Source organism: Dasypus novemcinctus, chromosome 12 (genome assembly GCF_030445035.2).
Source record: "Dasypus novemcinctus isolate mDasNov1 chromosome 12, mDasNov1.1.hap2, whole genome shotgun sequence".
NCBI classification, from domain to species: domain Eukaryota; kingdom Metazoa; phylum Chordata; class Mammalia; order Cingulata; family Dasypodidae; genus Dasypus; species Dasypus novemcinctus.
Genome location: NC_080684.1, coordinates 88,686,074 through 88,702,808, shown reverse-complemented (window position 1 = coordinate 88,702,808; position 16,735 = coordinate 88,686,074). Strand labels below are relative to the sequence as shown.

Genomic DNA, 16,735 nt, shown 5'->3' with positions numbered 1-16,735 from the left:
AAGTTTTTAATGCAGAAAGCCCTGGCTAGAAGTGTTGCAGGAGGTATAGGCTCCATTCTAATCAATCTCTGACATCTCAGCTTATAATACCGGAGATCTGCCACCCTAATTATCCACCAAGGAGTTATATGAGCATTAATTAATAGTGGTAAACAGCTCTTAGATCCTGCAGATGAAAGAAATGCCATACAGTTTATTATTATAACCTCTAAATTATAATAACACTATTAGGTTGATATTGTGAGTAACACTCCCCTCTAATTTCTCCACAATATGAAAAGCCAGAATTCCATGACAATCAATGACTATGAGCAAGCCTGGTCATTGGTGGAGAGTACTCATATTCCATGCACTAGTTTGAACAAAAGTGACCTATCTTTTATTTATAATCTTAGAATTAGGACCAACTTTGCCACTCTAAAGAAAGATGAAGGCTTGTAGTTCTCCATCAAAATACTTCTGAACTACTTTATCTATATATTTCAAATACTTATTTAATCTTTCAATGCTCTCAGGAAGTCTGTGAAGCTGTATTGCAGTGAAGGAGGCTGGACTATCTTCTACTCTCCTTTATAGGACTTAATGTTAACCACCAAGTGAGTTAACCTCTTCTAAGGTAAAAACATACACTAGGCCTCTAACTCAGTGTTCAGTCACTGGCTTTTCTATGAAGGCACAATATTTTCCAGCTCATTACCACCATGTAGTTACCATAGTATAGTGCTTCTATACTTATATTTTAAATAGGAGACAAATGGATGATTTATATGGAAAAGTTTGCAGAAATCTCTTCAGACAAACCAACCTCTGCTGCTCCACATGCAAAACCAAGATGTTATCATCAACAGTTACTGGACTCCTGATTTTTAGCGGGGCACATGATTTCCCAAAATAAAGATTTCATTTCCCAATCTCCTTTCAGCATACATGCAGTCAAGTGAGTAAGTTCTAGGCAATAGGCAGAACCGTCATGTGTAATTTTCAGGAAATGTTCTTAAATGGAAAGGGCATGCCCTCCTTCAACCCTTTTCCAACTGATGGCCAGAGCTTGGGCACCCATTTTGGAACATAAGCTGGAAGATAAATGCTGAGGACTGTGGAACATGAAAATAGAAGGACTCAACATTGGACCCAATAATGTGGAGTATCACAAGTGCTATATAGACTATCTCTAGACTTCTTTTAGATGAGAGAAAAATAAACTCATCTAGTTTAACCCACTGTTATTTTGGATTTGCTGCCAGATGTGTCCAAACCTAACTTTAATTAAAACACAAAGTTTTTTCCTACTTATGAAACATATTTGCATTATAAGAAATACCAAAAAAATGAACAAAAGAAAAAAGAGAGTCATTCAGAATCTCACCTTCTGCAAGTAATTAAGATTTAAGGCTCTTGTTTCACTCTACAGAGTTTCCTTGAGCACTCTTATTCATTCCCATAGCACCAAACCCCACCTATAGATTAAACCCTCCCAAATCTGTATCTCCAACTCATCCAGGCATATATGTTTACTGATCTATATATCCACATTAGACAATCTCAGCTTGTCCAAAAACAAATTCATCATCTTCCCTAGTCTAAATCCTGTCTCCTATCTCAGTGAATACCATCATCCTCCCTTCTTCATAACAGAAATCTGAAAAGCATCCTTGACTTTTGCCTCCACTTTATTCCATATTGTATGTGACTATATGTCTCCCCTATTAACTTTCCCCTAAGAGGAGCCATATCTTACTCACTTGTGTTTCCTTGTTGTCCATCACATTGGTGAGGTAGACACATAAATATTTGAATGATTATTCATATTTTTGTTTATTTCTTTTTAGGCCTTTTCCTACACTATTTAAAGCAAGATGTGATCACCCTACAAAAACTTTTAAACTTCATGCCATTTACATTAAACATCATAGTATACATTTTCCTTATGCTATTAAAAACTCTATGCTTTTTTTTCTTTTTTAGGAAGAACCAGGGCTTGAACCTAGGACCTTGTACATGGGAAGCAGGCACTCAACCACTGAGCTATATTCACTCACTGAATCATTTTTATTTTTTTAAATTTACTTTATTTATCCCCAACTTTCCCCAGATGGTTTGCTCATCTGTCTGCTCAGTGGTCATTTGCTTGCCTTCTCAAGGAGGCACTGGGAACTGAACCTGGAACCTCCTCGCACATGAGAGGTGAGTGCCCAATGGGCTGAGCCACATCTGCTCCCCCCATATCATTTTTAATGACTGCATAATATTATAAGCATCATCAGCACTGATTATGTGTCAGGAACTGTGCTAAGTATTTTACATACATTCTTGTTAGATCCCCATTTATAGATGAGGAAAGAAAGACTCAAAGAATCAAAGTGCCCCCTTACATATGGCTACTATCATTAATGCAACCCTGCAAGGCAAGGTTTCATTAATGTAAGAGTAGGTGCTCAAATATTTGTTAAAAGAACAACCAAAAAATCAACAATTGACTAGAATGTATATATGGACATTAAAAAGAGATTTATCAGTGGAAGTGGCTATGGCTCAATCAGATGAGCTCCCTCTACCATATGGGAGGCTTTCGGTTCACGTTCCAGGGCCTCCTTGTGAAGGCAGGCTCACCCACACACTGTGGAGTGCCGCCTGGCCCGCAGACACCGCAGAAAGCTGCCCAGCCTGCAAGCGCTGCAGAGTGCCGTCAGCCTGCAGACACAGAGAGCTGGCTCAGCAAAAGGTGATGCAACAAAAAGAAGGGAGACAAGCAAGAACACAGAAGAGCCTGCAGCAAATGGACACAGAGAGCAGATAGCAAGCAAGCCGCAAGTGGGGAGGGGAAATAAAATAAAGAAATACAGACACAGAAGGACGTACAGCAAATGGACACAGAGGGCAGACAGCACACAAAAAGTCACAAGGGGAGGGATGATTAAAAAAAAAAGATTTAATTTGCCTTATGAAAAGCTTAATCTCAATCCATCCTTTCTACATCTAAATACATTGAGCAGGGGGCATGAATAGAACATTGTTAACCTATTTAATCCTAACAATGCAACCAGCAGGGTAACACTATCGTGTTTAACATGGATTTGGAACCTAGGTCTGCATGTTACGAAAATATACGTTTTACTTCCTATTTAAGAGAAATCCTTTTATAAAGTGTGAGTTGTTTTCTTAAATGGATTATCAGTTTTCCTACCTCCTTGCATTAATTCTTTTTTCTTTCTGTTCCTCAGGCTGACTCATTTCAATTGTTTTGTGCTCGAGTTCACTGATTCTTCTGCCAACTCCAATCTGATGTTGAAACCCTCCTGGGAGTTTTTTTATTTCACTTATTATGGTCTTCAACTCCAGTAGTTCTGCTTGGCTCCTTTTAAAATTTTCTATAATTTTATTGAAATTCTCATAATGTGCATTCATTGTTTTCCTGATATCCTTCAGTTCTTTCTCTGTATTTTCCTTCATCTCCTTGAGCATACTAAAGATCACGTTTTTGGTTTTTTTTTTAAAGATTTATTTTTATTTATTTAATTCCCCTCCCCTCCCCCGGTTGTCTGTTTTCTGTGTCTTTTTGCTGCGTCTTGTTTCTTTGTCCGCTTCTGTTGTCGTCAGCGGCACGGGAAGTGTGGGCGGTGCCATTCCTGGGCAGGCTGCACTTTCTTTCGCACTGGGCGGCTCTCCTTATGGGGTGCACTCCTTGCGCGTGGGGCTCCCCTACGCGGGGGACACCCCTGTGTGGCAGGGCACTCCTTGCGCACATCAGCACTGCTCATGGGCCAGCTCCACACGGGTCAAGGAGGCCCGGGGCTTGAACCGCGGGCCTCCCATGTGGTAGACGGACGCCCTAACCACTGGGCCAAAGTCCGTTTCCCAAGATCACGTTTTTAAGTCTTGTCCAGTGTGTCCACAGTCTGGTTTCTGGATTTTTATACTCTTTCCACAGGTCATCATTTCCTGTTTCTTTGTCTTGTAATCTTTGTTACATACATTTTAATAGTTTAAAATGTTAGCTCTGGGATTTATTCTTTGAGAAGTCTGTTTCTTAAGCTTATAATCAGCTGGTGATATGACCGAGATTTTCTTGATCTTCAGCTCTCCTATCAGTATCATCTGCCCAAGACAAATGGAAAATGCAGGATCCTCCCTATCTTTTCTGGGCCTCTGTCTTCTCCTGGACTTGTGCTGGCTAGTGGCTTTAGGAGTTCTCCTGTTTACAGGAGTTTGAATGCCCCTTCTACTTTCCAGGAGACAAACATTCTCTCTCCCAGGTGTTTCATTGCTGGCCTTTTAAAAACAGGTAAGCCTTTGTCCTAGGCAGTCCACCTCAATTGTTTTACAATGCTTTCACTGTCTCAAGATGCTTTCCCTGGAGGGCAAATTCGAGGGGGTGGGGGAACTCAGGAGAGGCGTTTCCTAAGTCAGTTTTTCCCAGCTGGGACAAGAAAAGGGACCCACAAGAGGAGCATCAGCCAGCTCCAAACTGCCCTTGAAAGGGGATGAGGGAAAGGCCAGGAAGGGCACCAAGAACTCCTTTCATGGCTTCCTAAAGCTTCACTTTCTTGACCTGCCCAGAACATGCAGCCCTTCAACTGTCCTCCACAGTAATTAGGAAGCCTACTGTCTTTAAGTCTCCTCCATCCCTTTCATCTGGGGCTGGATGGAACAACAGCCTCTCTCAGAACTGGGGCCCCAGTGATCTGACATAGCTAATCAAAAGCCAAGATCAGCAATTGGTCCGTGTCTACCTTGGATCTTGGGGGAAGTGAATTTTTATGTCCCTTTCTGGCACCAGCAAGCTACACCAAGGATCAGACCCAACTGTGGCCTGCCATGAGAGTGGAGGATGCGCACTAATTACCAACACACAGAGAGGAATTTACTGGTATTTACTGTAATTTACCAGTCTCTTCATCCTGCTTTTCCTTGGATGCTGTGCAGTGTTCTACTGCACTCCTGAGTTGCCAATAGCTGATTCAGAAAGTTCTTGCCTGTTTAATAGTTGTTCTGGTGGAGGGACTGATTCCTGGAGCTTCCTAGTCCACCTTCTTCCCACAATCCCTCTTATTATTTCTTAACACTCACTAAGTACAGGGAGAGCTCACTGAGCTTGTGGAGTTATCCAACAGTAGATACCATTTAAAAGGCTCTAGAATCTTAGAAATGTTTATACACTGCCCAGAAATTCATTCCAATAATCTAGCCTAAGAAAATAATTCTAAATACAGCAAACATTTTATATACAAGGAAAAATATTCCTAAACTGTTATTCCATAGTAGCAAAAAGGCAACAGAGTATATGTACAGAAATGGCTAAGTAAATATATTATATGGAATACTTTATAGCTACTAAGAAAATTATTAAGAACTCGTAAAAACATGTAAAATGTTTATTAAATTAAAAAACATAAAATACACAAAAATTTTAATAGTGGTTATCTCCAGATGTGACATTATGTGACTTTTCTATTTTCTTATACTGTCATCTCCAAAACTTTTATTTATTTATTTTTTAAAGATTTATTTTTATTTCTTTCCCCTTCCCCCTGCCCTTGTCTGCTCTCTGTGTCCATTCACTGTGTGTTTTTCTGTGCCCCCCCGCATTGTCAGCGGCAACAGGAATCTGTGTCTCTTTTTGTTGCATCATCTTGCAACAAAAGGTCTCTGTGTGTGCGTTACCACTCCTGGGCAGACCGTGCTTTTTTTTTGCATGGGGTGGCTCTCCTTGAGGGGCACATTCTTTGTGCGTGGGGCTCCCCTATACGGGGGACACCCCTGCATGGCACGGCACTCCTTGCGTGCATCAGCACTGTGCGTGGGCCAGCTCACCACACAGGCCAGGAGGCCCCGGAGTTTGAACCCTGGACCTCCTATATGGTAGGTGGATGCTCTATCAGTTGAGCCAAATCCGCTTCCCCAAAACTTTTAAAATCAGTATTTTTACAGAAAAATCAAAATGTTTAAAGACTATTTAAAGCCTCATTCATAAAATAAATAAGACGATCTCCCACGGATCCCCACTTCCTACAGAATAAAAGCCTCTTTACTTTTCCACTTTTATCTGTCATCATTCTCTTTGCCAGGCACTCCTTATTAGATTTACTGTAAATGAACAAGCCATGATGTTTCCTAACTGCTTTTGTTTACAGCCATGACTTCCTCATGCACTATTTTTTCCACCTGGAAAACACCCATCCAGCATCCTATCACAGCTACTCTGTGATCCTACAGCTTTTACAGATATGGCATTACACTGTGACTAAAAAAGAGCCAGATGCAAATAAGTAGAATAACCACAAGGAATGAGATTGTGCCTTATCCATATTTTTTCCCTCTCAATGCTTGGCACATAAATGGGTACCCAAAATACATTTATTGAATGAGTAAGCATCACCATCAAAGTGGTAACATCTGAGCTAGCCGAGGGAACCTCTGCTCCTGAGGATTTAGTTGTTGTTGTTGTTTAAGGAAAGTCATTCCAGAGGAGGTAACTGAGGAGAACCAGACAGGCCTGTGCTTGACACACTGAACAAGCTACTGAAATACGGAGTGTCTGCTTCCTCACTTGTAAAACAGAATTAATTCCCAAGACCTCACAAAGCCCTTGTGAGGACTGCGAGTGATGTAAAATACTGGCATAAAAAAGGAATTCTACATGTTCTCTATGAACAGCCATGGGACAAAAATGATAAACATCAGAACCCTCAAGCTAGTGACATATGGCAACCAGATATACACTTTTGGCAAACTGATACACAATGGTTACTGAACAGCTGCAAATATCAGACCAAAGTAAGATGATTACATTGGTGTCTATTCCTCATTTCACAATCACTGGGCTGATACCAGAGACAACATTACAAGCCTTCATGTATCAATAGTCTTATGAGTGGCAGGCAGCTCATCCACAGGGTCAGCTGAGATGCTGCTGGCATGGTAGCAGATTGCATACCCTCTGGTTTCAAGAGTCACCACCATACCCAGAACACCTATCAGTGGAATCATTTTCTTACATAGAGGCCAAGATCATGATCGTCATACATAAAGCAGGCAGGGTTAGTCATGAAAAGTTCTGGGAAGGTAGTCAGAAGAAGTAGGGGGAGGGACCAGGAATTGCCAAGGGATTTACTAGTAAACCAACCATCCCATATATTGATACTTTTCCATACTTTGTTTCCTCATTGAAACATGGTGATATCACCACCTACCTCATTGATGGTATCTTGAAGATTAAACAGGAGAACATGCACAAGCCCCTGGCACAGGGAGGATAGCATTTATGACTATTGCCATTGCCCTCCCACACATTAATGCTATGCCTTCCTGGTGTTGGGCTCTTTTCCCCAGTACTAATCTCAGTAGATCTGAGTTGACCTCAATACTTGCTCTACAAAAATAACCTTTATTTATACAGACTGATCCAAAATACAGCCAAAAGGAAGGAAGAAGAAAATGTCAGGGTAGATGGAGTTTCCCTGGCAGCACAGCTGCCCTTCTTTATTTTGTTTGAGTGATGATTCTATTGCAAACACAGGAACTCACTGTGCTTCCACTCTATTACTAATCCAGTTAGGTGGCACATGGCACTGGCTGCCACAGGCCCCAAAATCTAACAGAAAATAAAGGATATATGCTAGAGAGAAACAAGTGAGCCTAAATCCATAAGAGCAGGAGCACACCTGCCGAGTTCGCTACTATGGTTTCAATGTTTATAGTGTCTGGCACACAGTCAGCACTCAATAAATATGCTGAATGAATAAATGTACCAAAAGATTCTATCCAAATATCCCTGCCTACTAATTGCATCCTTGGGCTCTTTGAGTACCTACTATGATTCAGAAACTGTGAAAATCATGCCTACAGGAGAGTTCTTCATGGAGCCAAGCAGAAACAGATAAAGAAGCTGTTCACTCATGAAACCAATAGTTCTAGCTCCTTAATTACAAGCTTCTTGAACTCATCAACCAGATGATTTATCTCTCCTGTGTGGCTGACTTTTGAAGCCTGACACATGTGGAATGGTGTTCTTCCTATGTTGAGGACAAGTAAATCTCACAGTATCAAACATGTGTAGATCAATACCCACACTTCCTACTTGTCTTAGAACAGGGATCAAATTCTTTTTGGTCTTAGTACCCCTTTATTGTAAATAATTATACAGGATCCAAAAGAACTTTTGTTTATGTGAGTTATAGCTATCAATATTTGCCACATTAAAAATTAAAACATTTTTTAAAAATTTATTAATTCTCTTAAAATTAATAATGGTGTTGAGAATTAATAATTAATAAGATGCTGAGAATATCAGCATTGCTTTTACATGTTTGCTATCTTTTAAGTGTCTGGCTTAATAGAAGACAATGAGATTCTCATATTTGCTTCTGTATTCAATTTGTTGTGTTATGTTGTTTTGGTTGAAGTATATGAGGAAAATCCAGCCTCACACAGATAAGTTGTTGGAAATTACTTAATAGGGACAAATATTTAATAGATTTTTCAGACAATTATGGATATTGTTTTTTAGATACTATACCAAAACTCAACAAGAGATAGTTTCTTAAAAGTTAATTGCAATGTGGAATCTGATACTCTATCAATGAGCTCTTACATTAAAATCCATTGTTCTTATACTTGAGTGGCTCTTTTACCCATGCATGATTTTGTAACATCATACACTCATCATTTGGAAAATATTTACTGAATTATGCAGATCTTCCCTATGTTGAACTGTTTCAATATACAGTATTCAAAGAATTACATTCATAAATATTACCACCAATCTCATCAGAAAAGTCTTTTAAGTATTGAGAAGCTGTTGAGCTCACATGACAGACACAACTTGCAAAATTCTAATTTTCACTTGAAAGCTCAAATTTTATCATTGGCAACAAATACTGTCAGTTGTTTTTCATTGAAGTGATGGCTCATTTTAACATTTTGGGGGATACTTAGATTATACAAATGTCACATAAAAAGTACAGGGGATTTCCATTTGACCCGCTCCCCACACCTCCCACATTTTCCCATATTAACAACATCTTTCATTAGTGATGTACACTTATTGCAATTGATGAACACATTTTGGAGCATTGCTACTAAGTGTAGATTAAAGTTTACATTGTAGTGTATACTTTCTCCCACTTAATTCTGTAGGTTATGGCAAGATTTATAATGGCCTGTAACTGTTGTTGTAATGTCATTCATGACAATTCCCAAGTCCCAAAAATGCCCCCTTATTACACCTGTTTTTCCCTCTCCCTGCCCTCATAACCTCCAGCAGCCACTGCCTCCACATCAATGATATCATTTTTTCCATTGTTAGAATCACAATAAGTCTATAGTAGAATATATAATATATATAAAGTTAGTCTACTTTAGTCCATAGTTCATTTTCTAATCCTGAGGATTCTGGAATAGTGATGTCCATTCCACCTCTAACTGAGAGGGGGCTGTCATCCCATTAGGCTGATGGATGATATTCTCTTGCTTGCAGTTGTAGACTCTCTAGATTCCTTGGTATGGCAATTGTCCATCATCACCTCCATGTTAGTTGTCCTGGGTGAGACCAATGAATTGGAGAATCTCTGTTGAGATTCAGGGCCCAGCTGGCACATGGACAGCCCAAAGATTTTAGTCTCTTGGATGTATACCTATCAATTCTAGCACTAATTATAGGTTCAAATAGAAGACAGAAGAGCCATGTTTAGGGAAATCACAACTGAGTCCAACTCTGTCACTTTGGGGAGCATAGATTCCAAAGTAGGGCCCACTGGCAGGGTGCCAAAGTCCTGAACTATCTGCCCTGACTATAGTGTCTGAATGTCTCCAGAGCCCTCAGGAGCCCCACTATTTGGGGTAGTATCTACTATGGCAGTCAAACAGATCCTGCAGGGACGTGCATAAGCATAATCTCTGGAATGACCTTCCGACTCACTTTGAAGTCTCTAAGCCATATAAACTCATTTGTCTTTACCTTTGCCCCCTTTTGGTCAAGGTCTTTTCTCAGCTGAACTGCTGGTTGTTGCTTGGTAGTAATCCCTCAATGCCAGGAAGGCTCATCCCTGGGAGTCATGTCCCATGCTGAGGGGAAGGTAATGTATTTATATGCTAAGTTTGGTTTAGAGAGAGGCCACATTTGAGCAACAAGGAGGCTCCTAGGAGGCAACTCTTAGGTACCCTATAATACTTGGCTAAGTTTCAATTTCAAGAGTAAAGGTTCATATGCACAGTCATCAATATCAAGGGCCCATCAATGGACCATCCTCCTTCACTAGTCATTGCCCCTGTACTTGGGGGATTCTTACTGATCCATTAGAGAATTTGGTAGAGCTTCCCAGGTGGGGAATTTGATATTCCTTTGGTTATTGTGTGAATACTTATATTTTTAAAATTTGGTCCAGATAAAATTTTAATTATTGGTATTTCCTTTCATATACTACCAGTATTTAGGAGCAAGGGCTTTCCTTGATGGAGGAATAAAAAGGTGATGTTAGGAGTGACAGACAAAAGTATATTGGAAAGAATATAAGACTTTGGAATTAGACAGGCACGTGTCTAAATTACAGTCCACTACTTATATTACCTTAAGGAAGTTATTTGACTTCAATGGGATTCAATTTCTCCATCTGTAGAAAGGGGAAAATATGCCTCTTGGAGAGTTCTTGTGAGGATTAGGGACTCTGGATGCAAAGACAGTATAGTGCCCACTAAACAGTAGACACTCAATAAATGGGAGCTATTATTTGACTCCCACTCAGGAAATTTGTCTTTAGAAGGATCAAATGATATCTTTATCCCATATAACTACCTCCTTCCCCCGACTCCAGAAATATACTTACTATGCCAATTACTCACATATCACAATTACCATATATCTTTTTCTCTCTAGCTGAATCCCTTCTATGTTGTTTTATTAATTTTCCCCCATGTCAGATGGGTAATGTGCCAACATCATAACATGGTTTAAGGGAGGCACATCTCACACAAACACATGAATACCCATTCATCATGCTTATGAACCACAAAAGGATCTGTTTTATTCCTTTGGAGATTAGGCTGAGACTCTGTAAATGCCCAGGATTCTGCCTTTCCCAGGCTACCAGACAACAAGATCACTTCTGGTTCCTGATCTAGAGGAGCCTACTTCTTCCAGTAGGTATGATGGTGCTGGACTCTTGATTAAATTGTTAATAATGTTTGACTGATGAGCCATTGGGATTTTTAAAATCAATTTTATCAATAGAGGGAAGTGGATTTGGCTCAACTGATAGAGCATCTATCTGTCTGTCATATGGGAGGTTCAGGGTTCAAACCCAGGGCCTCCTGACCCATGTAGTGAGCTGGCCCATGTGCAGTGCTGATGAGCACAAGGAGTGCCATGCCATGCAGGGGTGTCCCCTGCATAGGGGAACCCCATATGCAAGGAGTACACCCTGCAAGGAGAACCACCCCATGAGAAAAAAGTGCAGCCTGCCCAGGAGTGGCGTTGCACACATGGACAGCTGATGCAGCAAGATGACGTAACAAAAAAGAGACACAAATTCCTGGTGCCACTGACAAGATTACAAGTGGACACAGAAGAACAGACAGATACAGAGAGCAGACAACAGCAGGGGGCAGGGGAGGGGAAGGGAGAGAAATAAAAATTTTTTTAAATCTTTAAAAAAAAATTTATCAATAGATATTCATAAAGCATACAATCTATACAAAGTGCATAATCAATGGTATTAGGTATAATCACATAGCTGTTCATTCATCACTTCTATCATTATTAGAGCATTTCATTATTCCAATAAACAACAACAACAACAAAAATTCTACCCCTTTATAATCACCTCTCAGTCTCCCTCTTTGAGGTTTTTCTAGCTCATGGAAAAACACATTAGTACCATGGTCCTAGGAAGTGGCTTTCTTTTCCCAGAATCGCCAGCTGCCCAACTACTTCCTAGTGGCTCCTTTCATGGCTTATGCACCTTTCCGGTCTTTATATGTTCCTGCCAAATTCCTGAATGTATCTCAATTTATATTTAATTCAAACATTATTTGATATTATTTTGCATGTGGAAAGGAAACAAATTGGCAAAAATAATAGCGTTACCATAAAACAAGCAAATAATGTACATGTAACCAAACTCAAGGTTAATCAGATATGGGAAGCGGATATGGCTCAAGCAATCAAGCTCCTGCTTACCACATTGGAAGTCCCGGATTTGGTTCCCAGTGCCTCCTAAAGAAGACAGCAAGCTGGTGTAACAGGCAGGTGCAGAAAGCTTACACAACAAGATGACGCAACAAAAGACACACGGAGGGAAACATAATGAGGGACACAACAAAGCAGGGAGTGGAGGTGGCTCAAGTGATTAGGCACCTCCCTCTCACATCAGAGTTCTTGGGTTTGGCTCCCGGTGCCTCCCAAAGAAACAAGGAATATAGACAGACACAGCAAATGCAAAACAACAAAGGGGTGGGGAGAAATAAAATAAATCTTAAAAAATAAAGATTAATCAGAAGAATTATTTCAACAACAATAATATCAATAAACTAGGAAAAGAATAAAGGTAAATTATGATTAATCCCAGGGGAGTACCCCACCTAAATCATGAAAAAAGGAAACCAAGTAGTAAGCGCTAACTAAATAAAAAACCTTAAGGAAGCAAAATTAAAGCCAGAGAGAACAGATTAAATAAAATCTCCAGTCAACAGATATAATTTACATATTAAATAGAATCTTACCTGCTTTATCAAATTCGAGCACAAAATAAGGAACACACATAGACTTAAATAACTTCTTTACCTGGAGGAGTTAAAAAATATGAGAAAGAATGACAAAAAATCAAATGCTTATAACCAACAAGACAGTCTCTTTCCCAACCATGTTACTTTCAGCCTCAACCAGCCTTCCCCTTTTAAAATTTTCCAGTTCATATTTATGTAACCCACAAGATTCTGCCTGTTGACAATAATGATATTTGAAAGGGTATTTGAAGTTTCTTGATTCTTACTCTATTGTCAAGGATTGCCCTGTATTTTTTCATAAAATATATTTTACATGTTTAGTGACTCAGTCTACCCCACCATAAAATGGGTTTAATATTAACCATGTTTTAAAAGATACAGAAAAAAATAAATAAATAAATAAAATGTACAGGAATACTTAATGATTACAAAACATTATGAAAAGACTATGGGGAAAACACACTTTATAATAGTCAAAGTATTGTTTATTTTTTGACCAAATAACCTTTAACCAACAAATCAGTTACAAAAAACATATGCTCAAGATTATAAAAATGATTCCAGTAAAAACAAAATTTTAATTCATAGATAAAAAGTATTTCTCCCAAATTTATAAAACTAAATAACATTTAAGTCTGAAAAAAGAGAATTTTTAAAATGCCATTAATATACAAGATACAAACAGTGTCATCAATTCTTTAGGAAAGTTTAGAAACACATTCCTCCAGTTTATACAATACCATTTAAAAGGCCAGGGTTGGGAAGCATACGTGGCTCAAGTGTTTGGGCTCCAGCCTACCACATGGGAGGTCCCTGGTTCAGTTTCCAGTGCCTCCTAAAGAAGAACTGGCGCGATGGGTAGGCATGGCAAGCTGACACAGCAAGAGTATGCAACAAGAGACAGAAGAAGAAAAACATAATGAAAGACAGAACAAAGCAGGAAGCAGAGGTTCCGGTGCCTCCTAAAGAGGACTAGCAAGATGGTGAGTTGACGTGACAAGATGACACAACAAGAGACACAAGAGGAAAAACATAATGAGAGACACAACAGAGCAGGGACCAGAAGTGGCTTAAGCATTTAAGTGCCTCCCTCCCACATCGGAGGTCCCAGAAACAAAGAAGACAAATGGACACAGCAAGTGCAAACAACAGGGGGGTTGGGAGAGAGAAACAGATAAAATAAATCTTTAAAAAAATAAAAATAAAAGGCCAGGGTAGCCAGAAGTTTACAGAAATGATCAATCGAGATACTATATTCTTGCCCCATTCTAAATTTAACCTTAAAACAGTAGATTTCCCATTGTACACAAGTACACTGAAAGATTTCTTTTATTTCAATAGAACCAAATACATCATTTTGACTTAAATGGGAGGTTCATTCATGTGACCTCAATGGTCTGCCTCTAAATTCTCCTTTGAATAGACACTTAAACTCCACTCTGAATTCAGTACTCCCAGGCAACATGCATATAAATAGAACTCAGGGGAAGCGAACTTGGCCCAGTGGTTAAGGGGTCCGTCTACCACATGGGAGGTCCGCGGTTCAAACCCCGGGCCTCCTTGACCCGTGTGGAGCTGGCCCATGAGCAGTGCTGATACACGCAAGGAGCGTCCTGCCACGCAGGGGTGTCCCCCATGTAGGGGAGCCCCACGCGCAGGGAGTGCGCCCTGTGGGGAGAGCTGCCCAGCGTGAAGGAAAGTGCAGCCTGCCTAAGAATGGCACCACCCACATGGAGAGCTGACACAACAGGATGACGCAATAAAAAGAAACACAGATTCCCGTGCCGCTGACAACAGAAGCTGACAAAGAAGAAGACGCAGCGAATGGACACTGAAAGCAGACAACCGGGGTGAGGGGTGGGAGGAAGGGGAGAGAAATAAATAAATAAATCTTTTTAAAAAATTTTTTTAATTAAAAAAAAATAAAAAGAACTTGGGAAGCGGATGTGGCTTCAGTGACTGAGCTCCCGCTTACCACATGGGAAGTCCCAGGTTCAGTTCCTGGTACCTCCTGGAGAAGACAAGTAAGCATGGTGGGCTGGCACAGTGAGCTTACACAAGATGATGCAACAAGGAGACACAAGGAGGAAAGACAAAGAAAGACACAACAAAGCAAGGAGCTGAGGTAGCTCAACTGATTGAGCATCTCTTTCCTATATGCAAGGTCCCAGGTTCAGTCTGGTGCCTCCTAAAGAAAATACAAGCAGACACACAGCACACAGGAAATGGACACAGAGAGCAGAAAGCAAGCATAAACAACAAGGAGGGAGGGGAATAAATAAATAAAATAAATCTTTGAAAAAATAAAAAGAACTCTTAGAAGGATGACAGGTTAAGAGGAACAATTTTTAAAAAAAGGCAAGGAAAGCTATAATTAGGAAACCACCTGGACAAAAGTTAATTCATATTCTAATACTCATTTTCTTAAGCTGAAAATAAAAAGTTCATACACATATGAAATCAAACTCTTCCTTAACCACTTAAGTTTTAGAAATAAATTATTTATGATTTGTTACAAAGAAACAAGTTTTCCAAGTTTAGAGAGTAAATCCTAAAAGCAGCTCCTAAAAATGATTATCAAAATGTGATAATTGCTTAAAATTTTTTTGATAATGAATGTAGAAAATATACTTTTTAGATTCCCAGAATAGACATGATCCCACTTCAAGAAATTGCTTTTTTTAGTTTTTTTTTTTTAACTCTTATTAAACTTTAGCATTGCTCCAAAGTACAAGATTAAAGATCTGCACGTAATGTCAGATGTGCCAGTTTCTAGAGTCTTCTTATTGATAAAAGTAGACAATGGTAAACTTTGCCTGAAACACATGAGAAATGGCAATGGATGGAGATATGAAGCAAAAGAGAAGCTTTAATGCGACATCATTTGCTAATTCCAATTGCACACTTCTGACCTTTAACTGAAGTTGTCATTAGAAACAAATATCACATTTTCTGAAAAGGTAGAGTGCATTTATTTTTGCACTTCAAAACCTAATCTTCACTGTGATATGTATTCAAAACACATAAGGTAGTGTATTATGAAACAAGTAGGAAACTAACTTTATGTGGAAGTTAATTACCTTGTGGACATTTCTCAACTTGAATTAATACAAATTATATTACTCATCCCAGAGAAAAATATACATTAATCAGATCCAGTATAAGTATAAAAATGAAGTTTCTTCATTCTGCTTTACTCACACCACATTCTTAATTGAGATGATAAAATCAAAATATAAGTAAATAATAAGGAATATTCTACTTCAAGGTAATTAAAAAAAAATAAATGTGAACAGCCAAATGTTTAAGTTGCACCTCTGCATAAAAAATCCACTCTTTTTACCAGGAGAGATACCTAACCAAGAATGAGCCTAAAGCCTTTGAAAATTAATTTACATATTATTTGGCACACATCTGAAACAGTTTATATGGTCAGAAAAGCTAAGGAATTGGTATTTGCCAAGGTAAAACTAGAGTATATTTGTCCAGAAGACCTGGCATACCAAGGAATTAGTTAGCTAGCAACATTAAATAATGTTGCCAGAATAACTACTTTTTTTTTTTTTGAGGCAAAGTGGCTGAGGATTGAACCTGGGACCACATATGTGGGAAGCCGGTGCTCAACCACTTGAGCCATATCCACTCCCTGAATAACTACATTTTAATAAAATAAGTATGCAACTAGCTAATACAAGTTTTATAGGGCAAGTACTTCATTGCCAGGTAGACTTAGTAAAGTAAAACTGGGAAAATGAAATAAAACAAAATAAAGTAGGGTTTGCCTTTTTAGAGGCAGGCAAGAGCTGGGAAATGAGGGAATTAGAAGTCATGGGATAAGAGTAATTTCAGGTCCAAGAGACCTGGGATTGCTGGGCACACACCCAGAATCTAACTTTCACTAGTAGCAAATCTGGCCACTAGCCTAATCCTTCATTGCAAAACTAGGTCAGGGTCAAATGAGAATTTTCCATTCCTTTAATAATATTTTAAAATATAAACAGTGTGACTGAACAGTGCC

At 39.2% G+C, this 16,735-nt stretch overlaps 1 protein-coding gene and 1 non-coding gene across 9 annotated transcripts in view; both read right to left on the bottom strand.

The window, feature by feature from the left end:
- Window positions 1-16,735, bottom strand: part of TXNRD1 (thioredoxin reductase 1) — a 120,596-nt gene that overhangs the window by 71,929 nt on the left and 31,932 nt on the right. For all 8 annotated transcript variants that reach the window (XM_071219039.1, XM_058308654.1, XM_058308655.2 and 5 more), the window contains one exon: window positions 12,715-12,775. In XM_071219039.1, coding sequence (XP_071075140.1) covers window positions 12,715-12,754 — 40 coding nt within the window. In that variant the 5' untranslated portion in view covers window positions 12,755-12,775. The remainder of the gene's footprint in view (window positions 1-12,714; window positions 12,776-16,735) is intronic.
- On the bottom strand, window positions 10,909-11,012 carry LOC111762139 (small nucleolar RNA U13). The gene has a single exon (XR_002795329.1). It is a non-coding gene; the product is annotated as a small nucleolar RNA U13 (small nucleolar RNA).